Below are 16,999 nucleotides of genomic sequence, written 5' to 3'. Positions count from 1 at the left end.
CTTGTCTACTTGGAAAAATGACAAAATCACCCTTCACTGGTACTTGTGCAAGGGGTGAGGGATTGTTGGACCTTATACATACTGATGTATGTGGACCATTCAAAACCGCCACAAGGGATGCTAATCGCTATTATGTGACTTTTATTGATGATTTTAGTAGATATGGTTATGTCTACTTAATCAAACATAAGTCAGAAACTTTTGAAAGGTTTAAAGAGTTTAAACAGGAAGTAGAAAATCAATTGGGCAGGAACATTAAGATGCTTCGATCCGATCGAGGTGGTGAGTATCTTAGTACTGAGTTCCTCGACTATCTTAAGGAGTGTGGGATTGTCTCACAATTGACACCTCCCAAGACACCACAGCTGAATGGTGTAGCTGAGAGGCGCAATCGAACTTTGTTGGACATGGTTCGCTCTATGATGAGTCGAGCTTCGCTACTAATCTCTTTTTGGGGGTATGCCTTAGAGACTACCGCCCACATCCTTAATCTAGTCCCTACAAAGAAGGTTGCCAAAACACCTCATGAGATGTGGACTGGGAAAGTTCCCAATTTGGACCACATCAAGATTTGGGGTTGCGAGGCTTTCGTGAGGCGCGAGACTCATGACAAGCTCGAACCTCGAAGTGAAAGGTGTATTTTCATCTGCTACCCACAAAAATACTTTGGTTACCTCTTCTACAGACCCAGTGAGAATGTGGTCTTTGTGGCTAGGAGAGGGGTCTTTCGAGAGAGAGAATTTATAAGACAAGGAGACAGTGGGAGGCAAATTGACCTTGAAGAAATTCAAGACTCGATTGGTGAAGGAACCTCAGACACTAGCAATCAACTTGAGGAGGAAATTCCTGTTGATCCAGCTGACGAGTCTATACTTCCGAGGCGTTCCACAAGGGTTAGGAACACACCTGAGTTTTATTATGGATTTCATATTACTACGGAAGGTGATACATTTATCAGTGATAGTACACTGGTAAATCTGGATGAACCTAACAGTGTTAAGGAAGCCATGGCAGGCCCAGAGTCTGCTAAATGGAAGGAGGCTATGGACAGCGAGATACAGTCCATGTATGACAATCAAGTTTGGAACTTGGTTGACAATGTACCAGGCCGTAAGATAGTCGGGTGCAAATGGATCTTCAAGAAGAAGACCGACATGGATGGGAAGGTGCACACTTATAAGGCTCGACTGGTTGCGAAGGGGTTTACTCAGACTCAGGGAATTGATTATGATGAAACCTTTTCACCAGTAGCAAAGATTAAGTCTATTAGGGTTATGCTAGCCATTGCTGCATTTCATGATTATGAAATATGGCAAATGGATGTCAAAACCGCTTTCCTTAACGGAAAGTTGGCTGAGGATGTTTACATGAATCAGCCAGAAGGTTTTGTCAGTGCAGAGTACCCCAATAGAGTGTGCAAGCTTGAGAAATCCATTTATGGATTGAAACAAGCATCTCGAAGTTGGAATCTTTGTTTCGATGAGAAGGTCAAAGAGTTTGGTTTCTCAAGAAGTGAAGATGAGTCCTGCGTGTATGTCAGAGCTAGTGGGAGTATAGTTAGTTTTTTGGTACTGTATGTGGATGACATACTACTCATAGGAAATGACATCCCAACCTTGCAGGAGGTTAAGTCCTGGCTTAGGAAGTGCTTTGCTATGAAGGACCTTGGAGAAGCTACCTATATCCTAGGGATAAGGATATTAAGAGAAAGGAGTAAAAGACTAATTGGACTTAGTCAGAGTATCTACTTGGATAAGGTGTTGAAAAGGTTCAACATGCAGAATTCCAAGAAAGGAGAATTACCGATCCAAAGCAATGCCAAACTGAGCAAGGCTCAGAGCCCGAGTACAGAAGATGAGATAGCTGAGATGAGTCGATTACCTTATGCTTCCGCTGTTGGTTCGATCATGTATGCTATGACTTGTACTCGTCCTGATGTGGCCTTCGCTTTGAGCATGGTCAGCAGATATCAGGGGAACCCTGGCAAGGCTCATTGGACTGCGGTAAAGAATATTCTCAAGTACCTGCGGAGGACTAAGGATTGGATCCTTACCCTTGGTGGGAGTGATGACTTGAGAGTAGTAGGGTATAGTGATGCTAGCTTTCAGACTGATAGGGATAACTTCCGCTCTCAGTCGGGCTGGGTCTTTACCTTAAATGGAGGTGCAATCACTTGGAAGAGTTCCAAACAGGAGACTGTAGCTGATTCGACTTGTGAATCAGAGTACATAGCAGCGAGTGAAGCGGCAAAGGAGGCGATATGGCTGAGGAACTTCATCGGAGACCTTGGAGTTGTACCAGCTATTAAGGAGCCTATGGAGATTTTCTGTGACAGCAATAGTGCGGTTGCCTTAGCCAAGGAACCAAGAGATCATGGCAGATCCCGACACATTGACAGAAAATATCACTTCATAAGACACAAGATAGAAGAGGGACTCCTCGTGGCAAAGAGGGTATCGTCAGATGAGAACCCTGCGGATCCCCTTACGAAGGGACTGACGAGGGTGAAGCATTTGCAGCATGCGAGGTGCATCGGGCTGAGGGACGATATTAGTTTTATAGATTAGATAGCCTTTTTCTGAAACTTGTAAAATGTAATCGACGTTTGATGATGAATAAAATTTGTGATTTATTTATGAGTAAAGTGTTGCTATCATTGTCAATTATTTACTATTGTTTCAGTTTTGCATGTTTTGACTTCCAGAATAATTAATTTATTCAAACTCTCCACAGTCGGTCATATGTCGGAAGTAGGTATGAATCAAGACTGTCATGAATTGGGATTGTAGATGACTAAAGGTGTTTAGCCATAGCAATGGTTGCTACAATATTCATGAGTACTCATAAGTTATGAGTATTGGAATAAACCCACGCTCACTTGTATCACTTCATGGAATTTATCTCGAGTGATCGTGAGACGGTAATATCATATAAGTCTTCAAACCTAGAGATATGAGTTGTTACCTATGAGTTGGTTGTGCATTGATTGCACGTAAACGCATCAGTAACTTGATGTTATAAAACGTGCCTTTGTGTGCAATTCAATAAGTAGTAGAACAAGCATATGAGTCGAAGTTTATCTGTTCCTTCTAGAAATAGAAGCGATATCTGGGCCCCTCGATGATTTTGTGTTGACCCATGTACCGGGCCCGGTCAGAACTAAATTGATGTGTTCAGTTAAGTTCTTTGTCAAACAAATCGGAAATCGAGAAATAACTGCTATACAATAAGTAAGACATTGTTTCATGTATTTGTCCGGCTGATATCATGAGAGCAGAGGATTATATGATCACTTATCTAAAATGGCACTTCATAGTTCACAGGAGTTTTCGAGAGCTACGATTGCCGGTTGGTTCCTGAAGTAATATAGGCAAATACAGTTATTAGACTTATCCAAGTGGGAGTCTGTTGGATAAGATGTCTAAGTCCATAACTTATTTGGTATATACTTGACCCGACCCGGCATGGTCCATTTGGGTTGCACTTCACCCAAACTAGTTATGGATAATTTTATGAGAGTTGTATACTTACGATTTATTAATATATTATAAGTTATAATATATTAATATAAAGTCATGTTACTTAATTAGTTTTAATCTTGAATTAATTATGAATTAATTTTGTGATTAAAAGGAAGACTAATTAAATCATGGGCTATTATATTTATATGGTGTGGGCTAACACTCATTTGGGAATGGGCTAAGCTTATATGGAAGTCCATGGATGATCCATGGAGCTTTTACCCATGGATCCTTGGAAGAGGAAAAGACATGGGTTATTAGGGTTTCACCCTAACCATGTACACTATATAAACAAGCTTATGTTGCATGAAAAAGACACTAATGTGTGTGTAAGTGTGGTGGCCAAAATCAAGAGTTAGTATACTCTCTCATACATTTTCCAAGTTTGTGGTGATTTGTGATTTCCATTTGAGGCATTCACATTATTGGTGCTTGGCTCTCAAACTCCAAGGAATCAACAATCAACAAAAGGTATGTAATTCATCTAGTTCTTTTATGGTTAAAAGTACCCCATGCCATGCTAGATAGGTTATAAACCTTGGAAAATAATATTTTGCATGTATCTTAGACAAACATAGATCCAAGGTTTAATAGGGTTGCATGTACACTTAGGAAGTGTTAGAATGCTCAAAACCCAACAGGTAGTGGGTGGTGCGCTACTAGCAAAAACCCTAATGGACTTAAAGCTTCATTTTTGGGCCTATTGGGCCATGGTTGAGTGAAAAACCCTAATTAGGGTTTAGAAAACCCTAATTGTGAGTATTTGGGCCTTAGACTTATTGGACCCACTTTTGGGCCATTGAGATTGGATTATGTATTAAGCCCAATCACTCCATCTCATATATATAGTAGAGCAAAGGACTTAATGGATTAAGTCCTTAAGGGGTTAAGTAAGAAACACTTAACCCTAATCATCATTTTATGTGAAACCCTAATTTCACTTGGGCCTTGAGTTGGGCTTTTCCATTGGGCTTGGGTAATTCGTTTATTAATAGGCCATCCAAGAATAATTAAATGGACTAGAGTAATTAGTTGGGCTTTAGGGTAAGGCCCATATAAAGGATTGGGCCCAATTTGGAAAATTGGGCCGTAGTTGGGGCCTAGATGGTTGTATGATATTGGGCCCCTAAAATGAGACATGTTGGACTGGACTGAACAATTGGGCCTTAAGGGAAGTCCATGTAGAGGTTTGGGCCCAATTTGGAAAATTAGGCCATATGTTGGGCTTTGATCCCTAGTTGACTTTAGGCCTATGGATTGGGCCTTGGGCTTGGGTAAGCCAAGCTAGGGGTAATGTAGTAATTATCCAAAGTATGCATTTATAGTTATGTGTTAGAACCCAATTATTAATTGGGTGTTATTTTGGTGTTGACAGTTCGGGAATCTGTCATCCAGCAGTTGGGGTTGAGTCTGCGGGACTTCAGCAGTGTGGGATTGTGTTTACGGGACTTCAGCAGTGTGAGGTGAGTTTTCCTTCCAGTAGGAACGGGTCTACGGCCATAATGTCGGCCCGTTTAGTTAGTAGTAGTTCCGGACTACGGTCCGATGCAGTAGTTCAGTATGCTTGGTGTCTTTGTGATACAGGCATGGTATGTGTTATGTGTTCCGGACTATGGTCTGATGCAGTATGCAGTATATGTGTGCATATTATATGCTATGTTATGCTATGTTCAGTCAGTTCTGGACTTCGGTCCGATGCATTGGGCAAGGCCCTAGTTAGTTTCGGACTTCGGTCCGATGCAGTGGGCAAGACCCTAGTTAGTTCCGGACTTCGGTCCGATGCAGTGTGTGAGGCCCTAGTTAGTTCCGGACTTCGGTCCGATGCAGAGGGTGAGGCCCTAGTCAGTTCTAGACTTCGGTCTGATGCAGTGGGCAAGGCCCAGTATGTGCTTTATATGTTATTGTATGGTATGTGGTAGTTTGGGGAGACTCACTAAGCTTCGTGCTTACAGTTTTTAGTTTTGGTTTCAGGTACTTAGTTTTCAAAAGAGGAGCTCAGGAAGATTGCAGTGCACACACCATTTATTCAGCCTGTGATGTTTATACTCTGATATACATGGCAGTTGTTATATTATTCTGAGATATATTGTTGTGATTTTTCTAGGACGTATGATGACTATGGTTTTATTACTGATTTAAAACGAAATTTTCAGACTGTATTTTTGGGATGTTACATCTGGCCTTCAAAAGGTGGAAAGGAGGCTGGAGAAAAGGACTTAAGGTCCTTTAAATAGGGTGCAAACCCTAAAAATTTGGGTTTTCATGCACAACCTCTACTCGTCGAGTTGGGGTCCTCCAACTCGTTGAGTAGATGCCATAAACCACGCGGGTTGAATAGGTTCGACACGACGAGTTAGGGCCTCCAACTCGTTGAGTTCCCACAATAAAATGAATACAAAGCTTTTAAAATTTATACCTGGGAGTCGGGATGTTACAGGAACCCCATGCCTCCCTTATATGGTGTATGCAGATGTATAACCCTCCATCTTCATTTATAACTGATCTGGAATTGCTATTACAATTGTGCGATTCCATCTGGTTGAAAGTTCTCACAGGTGGCTCTAGGTGAGAAGACAAAAGAGGTTTTTAGAATCAGAGAGAGAGAGAGTGTGTGTGTGTGTGTGTGTGTGAGTTCGTGTGTAAGTGTGTGTTGACATGGAGGGAATAATTGATCAAAAAGATGTTGGAGGTTCTTGATTTTGTTTTGTTCATCAATATTGGAGGGTGTGGTTCGGTGCTAGTGGTGGAGGATCCGGTACTGCTATTATAATGGAGGTTTGAGACTGAAGGAAGAACACGGTGGAGGATTGAAGAGAGAGAGAGAGAGAGAGAGAGAGAGAAAGAGAAAGAGAGAGGTACCGGTTTGTGGGGGATGGGGTGGGTCATTTTTTATATTAAAAGGGTAATAAAATAAATATAAAAAATACAAAAAAGAAATTAAAATGCAAAAATAGTCCTTTCAACTTTTTCATGGACCGGAACCACAAAAAATATTCTATTTTGGAACATTTGGTGCAAGTTGAAAACTTTTTGAACTCCGTCCATACTTTTTTGCTAACCACAAGGACCAATTTTGCAGTTTAAAACAATCAAGAAGAGCCTAGTATTTTATGTTATGACAATAGTAAATTTAAGAGAAAGAATTAATGAATTCCACATTTCATTGTTTTATATGAGTAGGATGATAAATAGGAACAAAAAGTATAAAAATATTTAATTTTTCTAAATTTAAACAATCAAGACCATCCTCAAGGCCCAAGGCTTCATTATTGACTATTAATTATATTTAATGACAAAGCCTAATTTTTTTATTAAACATAATCCTAGCCTAAATGTATTTTTGTGTCACTTGATATATTGATACGATGTAGAAACAAAGGCTTATAAGGGCTTTAGATTTTCTTACTTCCTTTCATATGGGACAAGATCTCTTTGATATAAGCAAAGTTCCAACATTTTAAACATGTGGAATATCATCGCCTCTACTAACATCTCTCTCCCGCTTTCGAAGAAACAAGTGTGCAACCTCTAAGTTCCAAGTTAAATCTCATTTTTTTTAAACATCAATTTGTGTTGATCGTTATGCCATTTCTCTTGGAATCAACGATTTTATGTATAAGTTTTTTGTTTTAAGTTTGATGCTTAAAGAAAGATAAAATGACACTGTAACCCTACAATTTATTTCACGTTTGCTTATTCAGTCTCTTATGTTATTTTCGTGCATTTTAAGGGAACAAAGTAGGTAATGACCTGTCTTTTTGGGACCTCTACCTTTAGTATCGAGTTTCTTACCATTTCAAAGTCAAAATCGTATAGTAAAAGTCAAAATCATAGTGTAAACTAGAAAAACATCGTTGGACTGTAACAAGTTAGACTGTATCGAATTGGAGTGTATCGACTTCTGCAATCGAATATCTCTGATCGTTCCCTCTATCGACTTCAACGGGTGTATCGACTTCGGCTACTTTCTATTTCTAAAAACTGATCTTCTTCGTTGTTTTGTAACTGTAATATGACAACTTTAATGGAGATGGATATGAACCTCAATGAAAAAGGCAGTGTGAAGCAAAATGTTAATGATGGTGGAGGGAGGAGGAAGACAAAAGGTTCTGATTTTGCCAAAAACCAAAATACAATTATTCGATTGATCCATAGCAAGTTCAGTTCTAACATACATCAAATTACAACTTGTAAACAATTATGCCAAAAAAGAAAACCCAACTAAGCAGTAAGCAAATCTTCAGCTTCCGATTTTGGCTTACCACCTCCTTCAAGCAAATCTTCAAGCCCCGATTTTGGATTACCACTTCCCTGAAGCTTTGATTTTGGAATTCAACAGCATGCTTATGATTTTCAGCCTCATCAACCCACAAAAGAAACCCACTCCTAGGTACCTGCAGATTTCAATAATCATCATTTACCAAAAAACCCAAATGTTATCGAGATTAGAATAAGAATGGAGTACCATATTCGAGCAAGCATACTATTCCCTATCGGGATTCTTCTTAGTGATGGAAGTCTTTATGATTGCCATGCTTCCACAAATGCAAATCACCATCTTTTCTTTTTTGGATGAGAAGAAGTAAGAAGGAGATGAAGATATGGTGAAGAAGAAGAAACAGAGAAAAGAAGGAAGAAGAACTATTCAAATGGACGAATAGAAAGCATGGACTGGTCAAATGGGTTTTAGATGACCGGGTGACCCCTTCAGTTTTTACAAAAAAACATATTCGACTCGACAAAACCAACTTTGTTCCCTTAAAAAGGCACGTAAATAACATAGGGGACTAAATGAGAAAATGTGAAATACATTGTAGGCTTACAGTGTCATTTCCCTTAAAGAAACTACGTGACATAAACCTTTAAGAATAGGATTTCAAATTTGTGCAGATTTTTGCTTTCATGGAAAAATCGTCAATGATGTCGGTTTTTGCATAGTATTTAAATTCGTTTGACAAGTTTGCTTCTAAGTTCTATCCGTTTCTTAACAATCAAACTAATCCCTAATGATCAGTTTTGTTTGTAGTTAAAAATAGAGTTTTCTGTTTATAATATTAAAAAAAAATCAGTTTGTTTATTAATATTATTATTGGTTGTTTAGTGATTAATTTCGAGTTCTTTATTATATCTAATTGATAGTTTTTCAACCGTTTATGTAATAATCAGATCATTAGGTTGAGGACGACTCCTGAGCTTTGAGTATAGCTCTTTGAGGATAGTTGTTATAGACATCAAACTAAGCTAAATATTTGAGTAAATTTTATGATTTTAGTGCGTCTGGGTTTATGACTTAGAAACATATATATGTTGACCGAACTTTATTGTAAGTTTCGATAACTTCAACTTTGATATAAGAATAAATCATTTAAAGTTGATGTATATTACGTGTTAGCTATTCTCATATCTTGCAGGTGTTATGAAGCAACTAGCACAATGAGTGAGTAAAGATTTGTCTAGATTGTGTTAGGTTAAATCACCGTAAAAACGATAAATGATTTTTCACACATAGTGTAATAATGCAAACAAAATACAAAAACACGGTGTTTAACATGGTTCATTCGATCTCAGAAATCGAGCTAAATGTAGGGGCTAACAAGAGAGATTTTATTGATGATTGCCCAATTGCAATTTTACTTATTTAGGGTTACACAAATTCATAAGAGATTTATTTATAAGAGCAAACTGACCTAAATTTTGCCAATAAAATTAAAACCAAAAACTTTTATGAAATTTGTTCTCGACGCATTTTGATGTCAAATCTGATATAGAAACTAACGGCTATGAGATGAAATAACGAATTACGCTCCACACCTCAACCAGCAACTATGAAGTCAAATGATCAATAAGCTTTTAGTCTTGATAGTAGAATTGGGGGTGGCTAAAAAGACACCCCATGAATGTGTGCTTCCTCTTGTTGAAATGTACTAGAATTTATTTTTTTATTTTTTTATATATATTTTTTTAGAAAAGGTAATATTCTAGAATTCGAGTTACACTACATTCTTTAATTTTAAATATATGAAAGTTATTGCTAAAGTTTAAGTTTAGTTTTGTTTATTGTTTGGTTGCAAATAGTAATGGAATGGGCCCTGTGGTGTGAATATATTTGAAGCATTGACTGATTTACGAGGGCCTTTCTCGTGTTTGGAATTTTTTCAGCTTTTTATGATGTTTTTATTTCAAATTTGAATTAATGTACTACAATTTACATGTTTCTGTGGGCTAAGTTTTATGATCATGTCTTTCACTATTTTGGTTTTCTTGTAATATGATGATTTCTTGTAAAATGTAGTGGTAGCTCACCAAATGCAACTTATATATGGCCTACACATGCCAAACATATAAATTTCTATACCGATATTTCTCCACAAAAATCATACAAGATCACGTATCACTGCTGTTAATATGACCCGATCAACCTTACCATTTTCATTTTAACCCCTTTGATTAAAACCTAATATGAGTTTATGTAGCCATCAACATTATAGTTGTCATATACTTTTTGCTGGTTATCTTCCCACCACTTCTCTGCTTCCCTTTCCTTAAACACTTTCCTACTGCAAAATTAAATAAATACAAAACTAAGGGATTGCTTTAAAAGAGTTATTTCTAAGATGGTGCACCAAGACTAACCCTAGTATGCACTCTGCACCACGGTGCACCAAGGGTCAACTTTCTTAACAAGAAAGGGTCAAGAAAGTTGACCCTAGTGTGCAATCTGCACTATGGGGTGCACCGGGTCAGCTTTCTTGTTAAGAACAAAAACTGACCCTGACAAACCAAGGTTAACCTACCCGTACTATCAGACTAAATAAAAAGTACCTGAATCGGACTCGCTTTATCCCTTTTTGACCTGTTGTCAACATGATGAATGTGATGTAAACACCCGGTTGATATTGTTCCATCCATTCGTGTTTTTGCTTTACTTTGTTAACTTGTCCAGAAACTACTGGTGTAACAACTGGTTCTTCAGATGGTCTCGAGTCACCACCGAGAACACATGCATCATTGTGCATAGTCGGGACACGAGCCGAATCACACGGATCAATGAGGTCTTTGACCTCAATGTCACATGGCACACTAGTAGCACTTGTTGGTGGTGTATCGACATGAGCTTTTGTTTGTTTTCGCATAAAAGCTCTTGGAGACATTAAATGTAGCTGCAAAAAATAAACAAATAATTACCATCAATTTGAAATAATCCGATAGAAAAAAGGATATTATTGTATCTACAAAAGGGTTATTCTTCCAACAACCCCTTTTAATTTCACTGTCTGATCCCAAGATTATCATGTTAGATGTAAATCAGGTAAACAGGGACCCACTAGGTAGCTGTCATAAAAGTACAATGACTACAAAGAGCCCAATCCACATTGGAATTCGAGAAATCATGACACTGTGGCTCCATTACATGGATAAAAGATTACCCTTGATGTCAACGCCTTAATGACTTCTTTGGCTCCATTACGTTTAGTGGTCTTCTCAACACTTTGTGGGTTCTTGTTTACACGACCCGGAATACGAGAATCAACACTTGAAGATGACTCTTCTTTACAATGCTTTCGAAAAGAAGCGGGTGAAGAAACCTGTCCCCATCTTGGTGTTTGATTCATCAACGAAGAACACGATTTCAAATCCAAACCTGTTTTATATGGAGTTCCCGTATATTGATCATCCGTTTCTTCAGAAAATGTTTTAATCAATAATGGTCTTGGAGTAAGATCTTCAATCTTCACAATTTGACCCAAATTCAAACTACTCCGTTCAAGACCCTTAAAGCAAGAATCACAAACCCGAAAAGACTTATTCTCATTAGGTGCCAAACACGCGTTCTTACTCTTGTTACTTGTACATACACTGCAAAACAAGAGACCACAATTGTAACAATTGTGTCTTTTCTTCATGAACCCGAACTCCGTATTGCAACCTCGACAACCCGATTGTTCGAGCCCGCAAGTTATCGGTTCGTGTATGCAAACCGCAGCGGTCGATCCCGACCCACAAGTGATGCTTTCCACTTGTCGATTTCTCAAAGCCTCGACTAAAGTCGGTGAGCTTCGATCCTCCGTATCACCCAACCCTAATTGCCCATTTCCTCCTTTACCCCATGTGTAAACACTTCCTTTAGATGTTAAAACCGCAACATGATACGAACCCGTAGCTATTTCCCGAACAAATTCGAACTTCAACTTGCCTTGAACTAGGGTTATCGAGTTTTCCCTAGCCATAGGGTTTCCTAATTGCCCATGAACCGAGCTTCCGATCGTGAAAACCGCACCCGTGCTCGTTAATCCAACGGTTAACATTCTTCCACAAGATACTTGAACAAAATCATGATCGATTAGAGAAACAACACATTTAGGTTTGAGTTTTGGATTATGATCACCATGACCTAATCTTCCTTTATCCGCGTCACCCCAAGTGAACATCTTTCCTGCCGGAGAACTTGATTTGGGTGGTCCGGTGATCAAGGCGACCACTGCCGCCGTGTGCCATGGCCCACACGCAACTGATTTCACACGGAGTCCGGCAAGCGAGTCAACTTGTTTCGGTTCGGTCAAACTTTGATAGTTTCCGTGACCTAGAACACCGAAAGTCCCGTCTCCGAATGTAAATAGTTGACCGGAAGTTGAAACGATTGCAGTGTGCCATTCTCCACAAGCAACTTTTGATATGGTGATTCCGTCAAGTACGCCGGAGATCCGGCGGGGGAGCCACCGGCTACTTTGACCTTGACCGGAGGTGTTGTCACCCCACGTGTAGAGCTCGCCGGAAAATGTTAGGGCGGATGTTTGATACTCGCTACAAGAAACCGATTTCACACCGGATCCAAGGGAATGAAGGGATTCAACTTCTTTCGGGCAGCTCAGGGAATGCCCGAGCCTGCCCGATTGTCCTTCACCCCAGCAGAATACTTCACCCTGTTTTGTCACTAAAACACCATGTTTTCCAGCCAATGATATCTTCTCGACATCTAACATACTTACTGAATCAAGAACTTTCGGTAACAACGCATCTATTTGTGTTTGGTTTCGGTTACCATTGACCGTGTTGACCATGTTATCACCACCACCACCTAAGACGCCATTTTCAACACCTTCTCCCCATATTAAAACATCGTTCAATTTTGTTCTTTGTGGATCCGATTGTTCTCGAGGTAGAACAACGGGTGCACCAAACCGGGTAATTGTTTTCGGGTTCTTTTTGGGTTCTTCGGTTTTCATGCAAGGAGAATATGGGGATACACCTTCTGGAAAGTTCTGTGTACTTGATAAACTTGATCTTGAATAAAAACTATCAGATGAAAGTGAAAGTCCATCAGAGAAACATGGATCCGATATCATTGAAGGAACTGGGCTTGCACACACGCTTCTCACCTTCAAATTAACCAAACGATTACTCGTTATTCACTTAATTATCACCACAAATTGTTCATAACTCATAAGTTTTATAAAATTTGGGTATCTATTGAATGTAAAAAACCTGAGACATTTTGGTGGTTTCTTTTGAAATACCCAGATTGTATTTTCTTCTGATGAAACTAGAAGGACTGTTTATAAAACTTTGAGCCACTCTTTGGTTTTCAGGGTGTCTGAAATCTTCGCACCTTGATATCAAAGCTTTTAGGCCTAAAAACCATGAATCTGCTTGCATTTTATCCTTGCATATCTGTCAAACAAGAATACAAAACAAAAATGTTGATTAATAAGTCATCAATCGAAATATTTGAAAGTCGAGAACTTGAAAATTGTTGAATAATAAGTCAAACTTACCAGATCAAGAGAACATTGAGCTTGGTTGTTCATGTATATCAGCGAAAACGAATGACATTCTCTTTCTGGTTGAAGTTTCCTCTGAAATTTAGCATAATTACAAAATCATTAACGAATAATTTGAATTAAAATTGATAAACAAATACTTTTTTTTACTTTAAATACTTACAGTTCCATGGCCACGAACAATGCTTGTAACACAGCTTAGTTGCAGTTTTTTTTCTTCATTGCCGCAAAACCACATTAAAGTTCTTTCATCCTGAAACCCCAAATTGGACACGAAATTTAATAAAAAATAAAATAAAATTACGTTTAATTATCATAGAATTTAACGAAAATAATTCAAGAACATATAATATTATTTCTCAAAAAGTATACCGTTGATAGCCTGAATGGGCATAGTTTGGGCTTTCCTCTTCGACCGTATTTCAATATATATGCCCCTTTCTTTAAAGCCACGATCGCCTGAAATGAATTAAAGATTTTTGTTACTAAATTATGTTATTAAGTTCGATAATTGCAACCCAATTTTCGTCTTCAGAAATCGATTTAAGATCGATTTCATCCCTGAAATGGTTAAATTTTCAGGAAGAACATGGAACATTTCATATGCGATTTCATTCACAAGTTTGAACTTTTTGAATGTCAACATCACTGGATATGATTGGACCTTTGGATTCGAGTATCTTTTCATGGCATCTTTACAACTAAAAGGAAAATGGTCTCATGGGGTGCTTGTGAAGTCAATGGAAATTGACAGAAGCAAACAGAGACTAATAGTATTATAAAGCTAGATTTTGAAAAAATCTTACACCCATTGAGGATAAAAGTAGAATTTTGAAAGAGATTAAGAAAATAAAGGTTTTCATTTTTGGTAGATTTTTAAAAACCCACTTAAACGCAACAAAAATTGAACACCCATTAGGTAAATTTTGAAAATTTGGAGGTAATTAAGCATGAAAAAGGCTTCTTTTTACCAAAAGATTTTCAAGAACCATGACATATGACCTAAAGATGAAGAAATCAAACACACATTGAGGTAAAAATTGGATCTTTTTCTAATGGAAATGAATCACAGACTGAAAAACAGAAAAAAAAAAAATGAACACCAAGTGAGATAAACACCGAATTTGAAGGAAAACAAGCATAATCGGCATAACATTCATCAAGATTAACAACAAGAACAATGAAAAAAAAAAAAAAAGATTAGAACATGGACCTGTTCAAAAGCTCTATCAGAGGGAGTCACTGACAAGAATCTTTCACCCATTTTTCTACATACAAAAAGGAGAAAGAATGGATGAAAAGAAGCCTGATTGGTGTACACCCACGCACATACAAGTTAAATGAAACCTTAAAAAGAAGAGAATGTGTGGGAGAATCTGCAGAGGGTGTTGGATGCTGATGATTCTGGGTCGAAAACAGAATGTCACATGGATTGGTATTAGAAGAAGGGTTTTAGAGAGAGAGAGAGAGAGAGAGAGGAGGAAAGATATTGGGATGAATGGGTTTTGATTTCTTCTTTGGTTCTTGTCGTTGGTGTGTATAGTTTCATCATGACAAATTCTTGGCTTCTTCGTATGTCGTGCAGAAGAAAAAGTGGTGTACTGTTGTTGTTTACTAATACCCAAATCGCACGTGCCAACTGTTCTTACCCCCACTTAATAAGCTTCTATTTCAGGGAAAAATTACTTAAAACAATACCTAGAGTTTTTTCACCATGTATTTAGATTCAAATCTTAGATGTTGTTATGTACGTGTTCATTACTTCATCAAAGATTAAAAGTTATTTAAGATTTGTTAGACCGGAGGGAATGTGATTCATTGTGTCACATTTTTTTTAATTAAATAAAATCTCTATTTTTAATTAAATATAAAAACATAATATTCATTACTTCAAAATAAAAATAAAAACATTATATTGCATTAATTAAAAAAAACATAACATGGCATTAAAAAAATCCTACAAACTTGAAAAAAAAACCACATCAAACGATTAAAACCTACAATCTTAAATCTACGTCCTTAGCATAATGTTTTTGGACGTCGGCTTTCATCGTCATAACAACTTCAAGCTCCTCCCATGTCATGTTCGATGCGTCCATCATTAGTATCATAATGTCATTATCCCTTTGTTTCTGAAGCTTTCTTTCGGAAGCAATTTGTAAAATTTTGTCAATTCTTTCTTTTATATCCTTCATGTCGTTCCCGATTTCTGTCAAGTCATCCGAATCGGAGGCTTTGCCTTTGCCTTTGCTTTTTTGTTTTGTCCCTTCCCATTGGTCGGGAAGGTGGTGAAACTTGAATAGGTACATCATCGTTGAGGTCGAAACCAACAGAGCATCGGATGTAGTGTGGTCGGATTCGGATGTTCTTGAGCGTTTTGAACGAATATCGATATGTTGTTCGGATGTTTTGCTCACTTGCTATTTCTTGTTATCTTTCACGAGATTCCAAAAGTTATAAATTTGAAAGCCTTCTTGTTTTCTTTTTGGTACACTTTTAGAGCTTTCTTCAAAATCACTTCATCACTTTCTCCGCTTTTCCATTGACGTTTCATGTTGTTATATAAATCATTAAACAATATGACTTCCTTGTTTGTCTTCCCCATTTTGAGTAAATTTGGTGTTTTGAACGATACTCAGGAAGCTTCATTCTTTTGTGGAACCTTTTTGTAACCCACATCAAAAAACGGTCATATTTTTGGTCTTTTCATGTCATCACATATTCTCAAATATCGATCCATGATTGTGACTACGAACACTTCTTCGGGATCCCATTATTAAGCCACCGTCTTCGATTTTTTTTTATTTGGTGCTCGAGTGGGCCGAGTTTCTTAATCGAATTCGCGTTCAGAATCAGACATGGGTGTTTGTGGTTGTGATTGTGATTGTTGAACAAATTCAGGTTATGATTGTGTTTATTGAACAAATTCAAGTTGAGACAAAAATTCAAAGGGACTAAATTTCGAGTCGGTTACGGGTTGTGGTTGTGTTTGTGTTTTTGTTGGTCGTTGTGGTTGTGGTTGTGAGAATTTTTGTGGATAATACGGTAGCATACCGCCATAATGATAAAACATGGGCGAATAAATCAACTGATTGTAAGGTCTTGGGGTGTTTCGAGTGAGTGTTTTTGGGTTGTTGGATGAAGATATCTTCAGAGTTTATGAAAGAAAGATAGTGAAAGATAACGAAATTTGATTGAAGTTTGGTAAATTAAGGGATGATAGGTTTTATATATAGAAAAATTAAAAAAAATCAGTTTCAAAACATTTTGACCGTTCAGACAGTCGAGGGTAAAGTGTGGCCAAAAAACAACCACAGTGCGGCTAAACTGCACTGGAGACCGCAAAAGGGGGGGGGGGGGTATTCCCATGCCACCGTGGCAAGGGCTGAGGCCAAAACCACACCACTCATTATGGTCTTATGATGAGTGTTGCATAACGATTAATAAAAAAAATGGAATAGCACTAGTAATACTTTTAAAATTGGTTTCTAAACTATTTAGTTCAAATGTTTTACAATATTTTGTTTTAGTATAATTAAAATATATACGTATGTTTAGAAGACAATGTGAATAAGATGATGTTTAGGATTAGATTAGGAGTAGGATGTTTGGCTGTTTAAAAAAAAGGACAATGTGAATAGATATGCAAATCAAAGTTATAAAAATAAAGGACATCTGAAATCCTACTAATTAGATATT

At 37.7% G+C, this 16,999-nt stretch overlaps 1 protein-coding gene across 2 annotated transcripts; it reads right to left on the bottom strand.

The window, feature by feature from the left end:
* Positions 1-9,825: 9,825 nt before the first annotated feature.
* LOC145166659 (PH, RCC1 and FYVE domains-containing protein 1-like) lies at positions 9,826-14,869 on the bottom strand. 2 transcript variants are annotated; one of them, XM_079085680.1, is made up of 9 exons: positions 14,648-14,869; positions 14,514-14,568; positions 13,673-13,759; positions 13,464-13,553; positions 13,295-13,375; positions 13,005-13,190; positions 10,949-12,898; positions 10,344-10,681; positions 9,826-10,078 (listed from the first exon to the last, which is right to left on the bottom strand). In XM_079085680.1, the coding sequence occupies exons 2-9, from the start codon at positions 14,562-14,564 to the stop codon at positions 9,976-9,978; spliced, it is 2,886 nt and encodes a 961-aa protein (XP_078941806.1). In that variant the 5' UTR covers positions 14,565-14,568; positions 14,648-14,869; the 3' UTR covers positions 9,826-9,975. The 2 variants fall into 2 exon arrangements, with proteins under 2 accessions (XP_078941806.1, XP_078941804.1); XM_079085678.1 differs by having other exon boundaries at positions 14,514-14,869.
* Between the last annotated feature and the right edge of the window lie 2,130 nt (positions 14,870-16,999).

Source organism: Lactuca virosa, chromosome 3 (assembly GCF_052849685.1).
Source record: "Lactuca virosa cultivar CGN04683 chromosome 3, Lactuca_virosa_CGN04683_v6, whole genome shotgun sequence".
NCBI lineage: Eukaryota > Viridiplantae > Streptophyta > Magnoliopsida > Asterales > Asteraceae > Lactuca > Lactuca virosa.
Note: the sequence above shows the minus strand (reverse complement) of the source record. Positions and strands in the feature narration are given on the sequence as shown.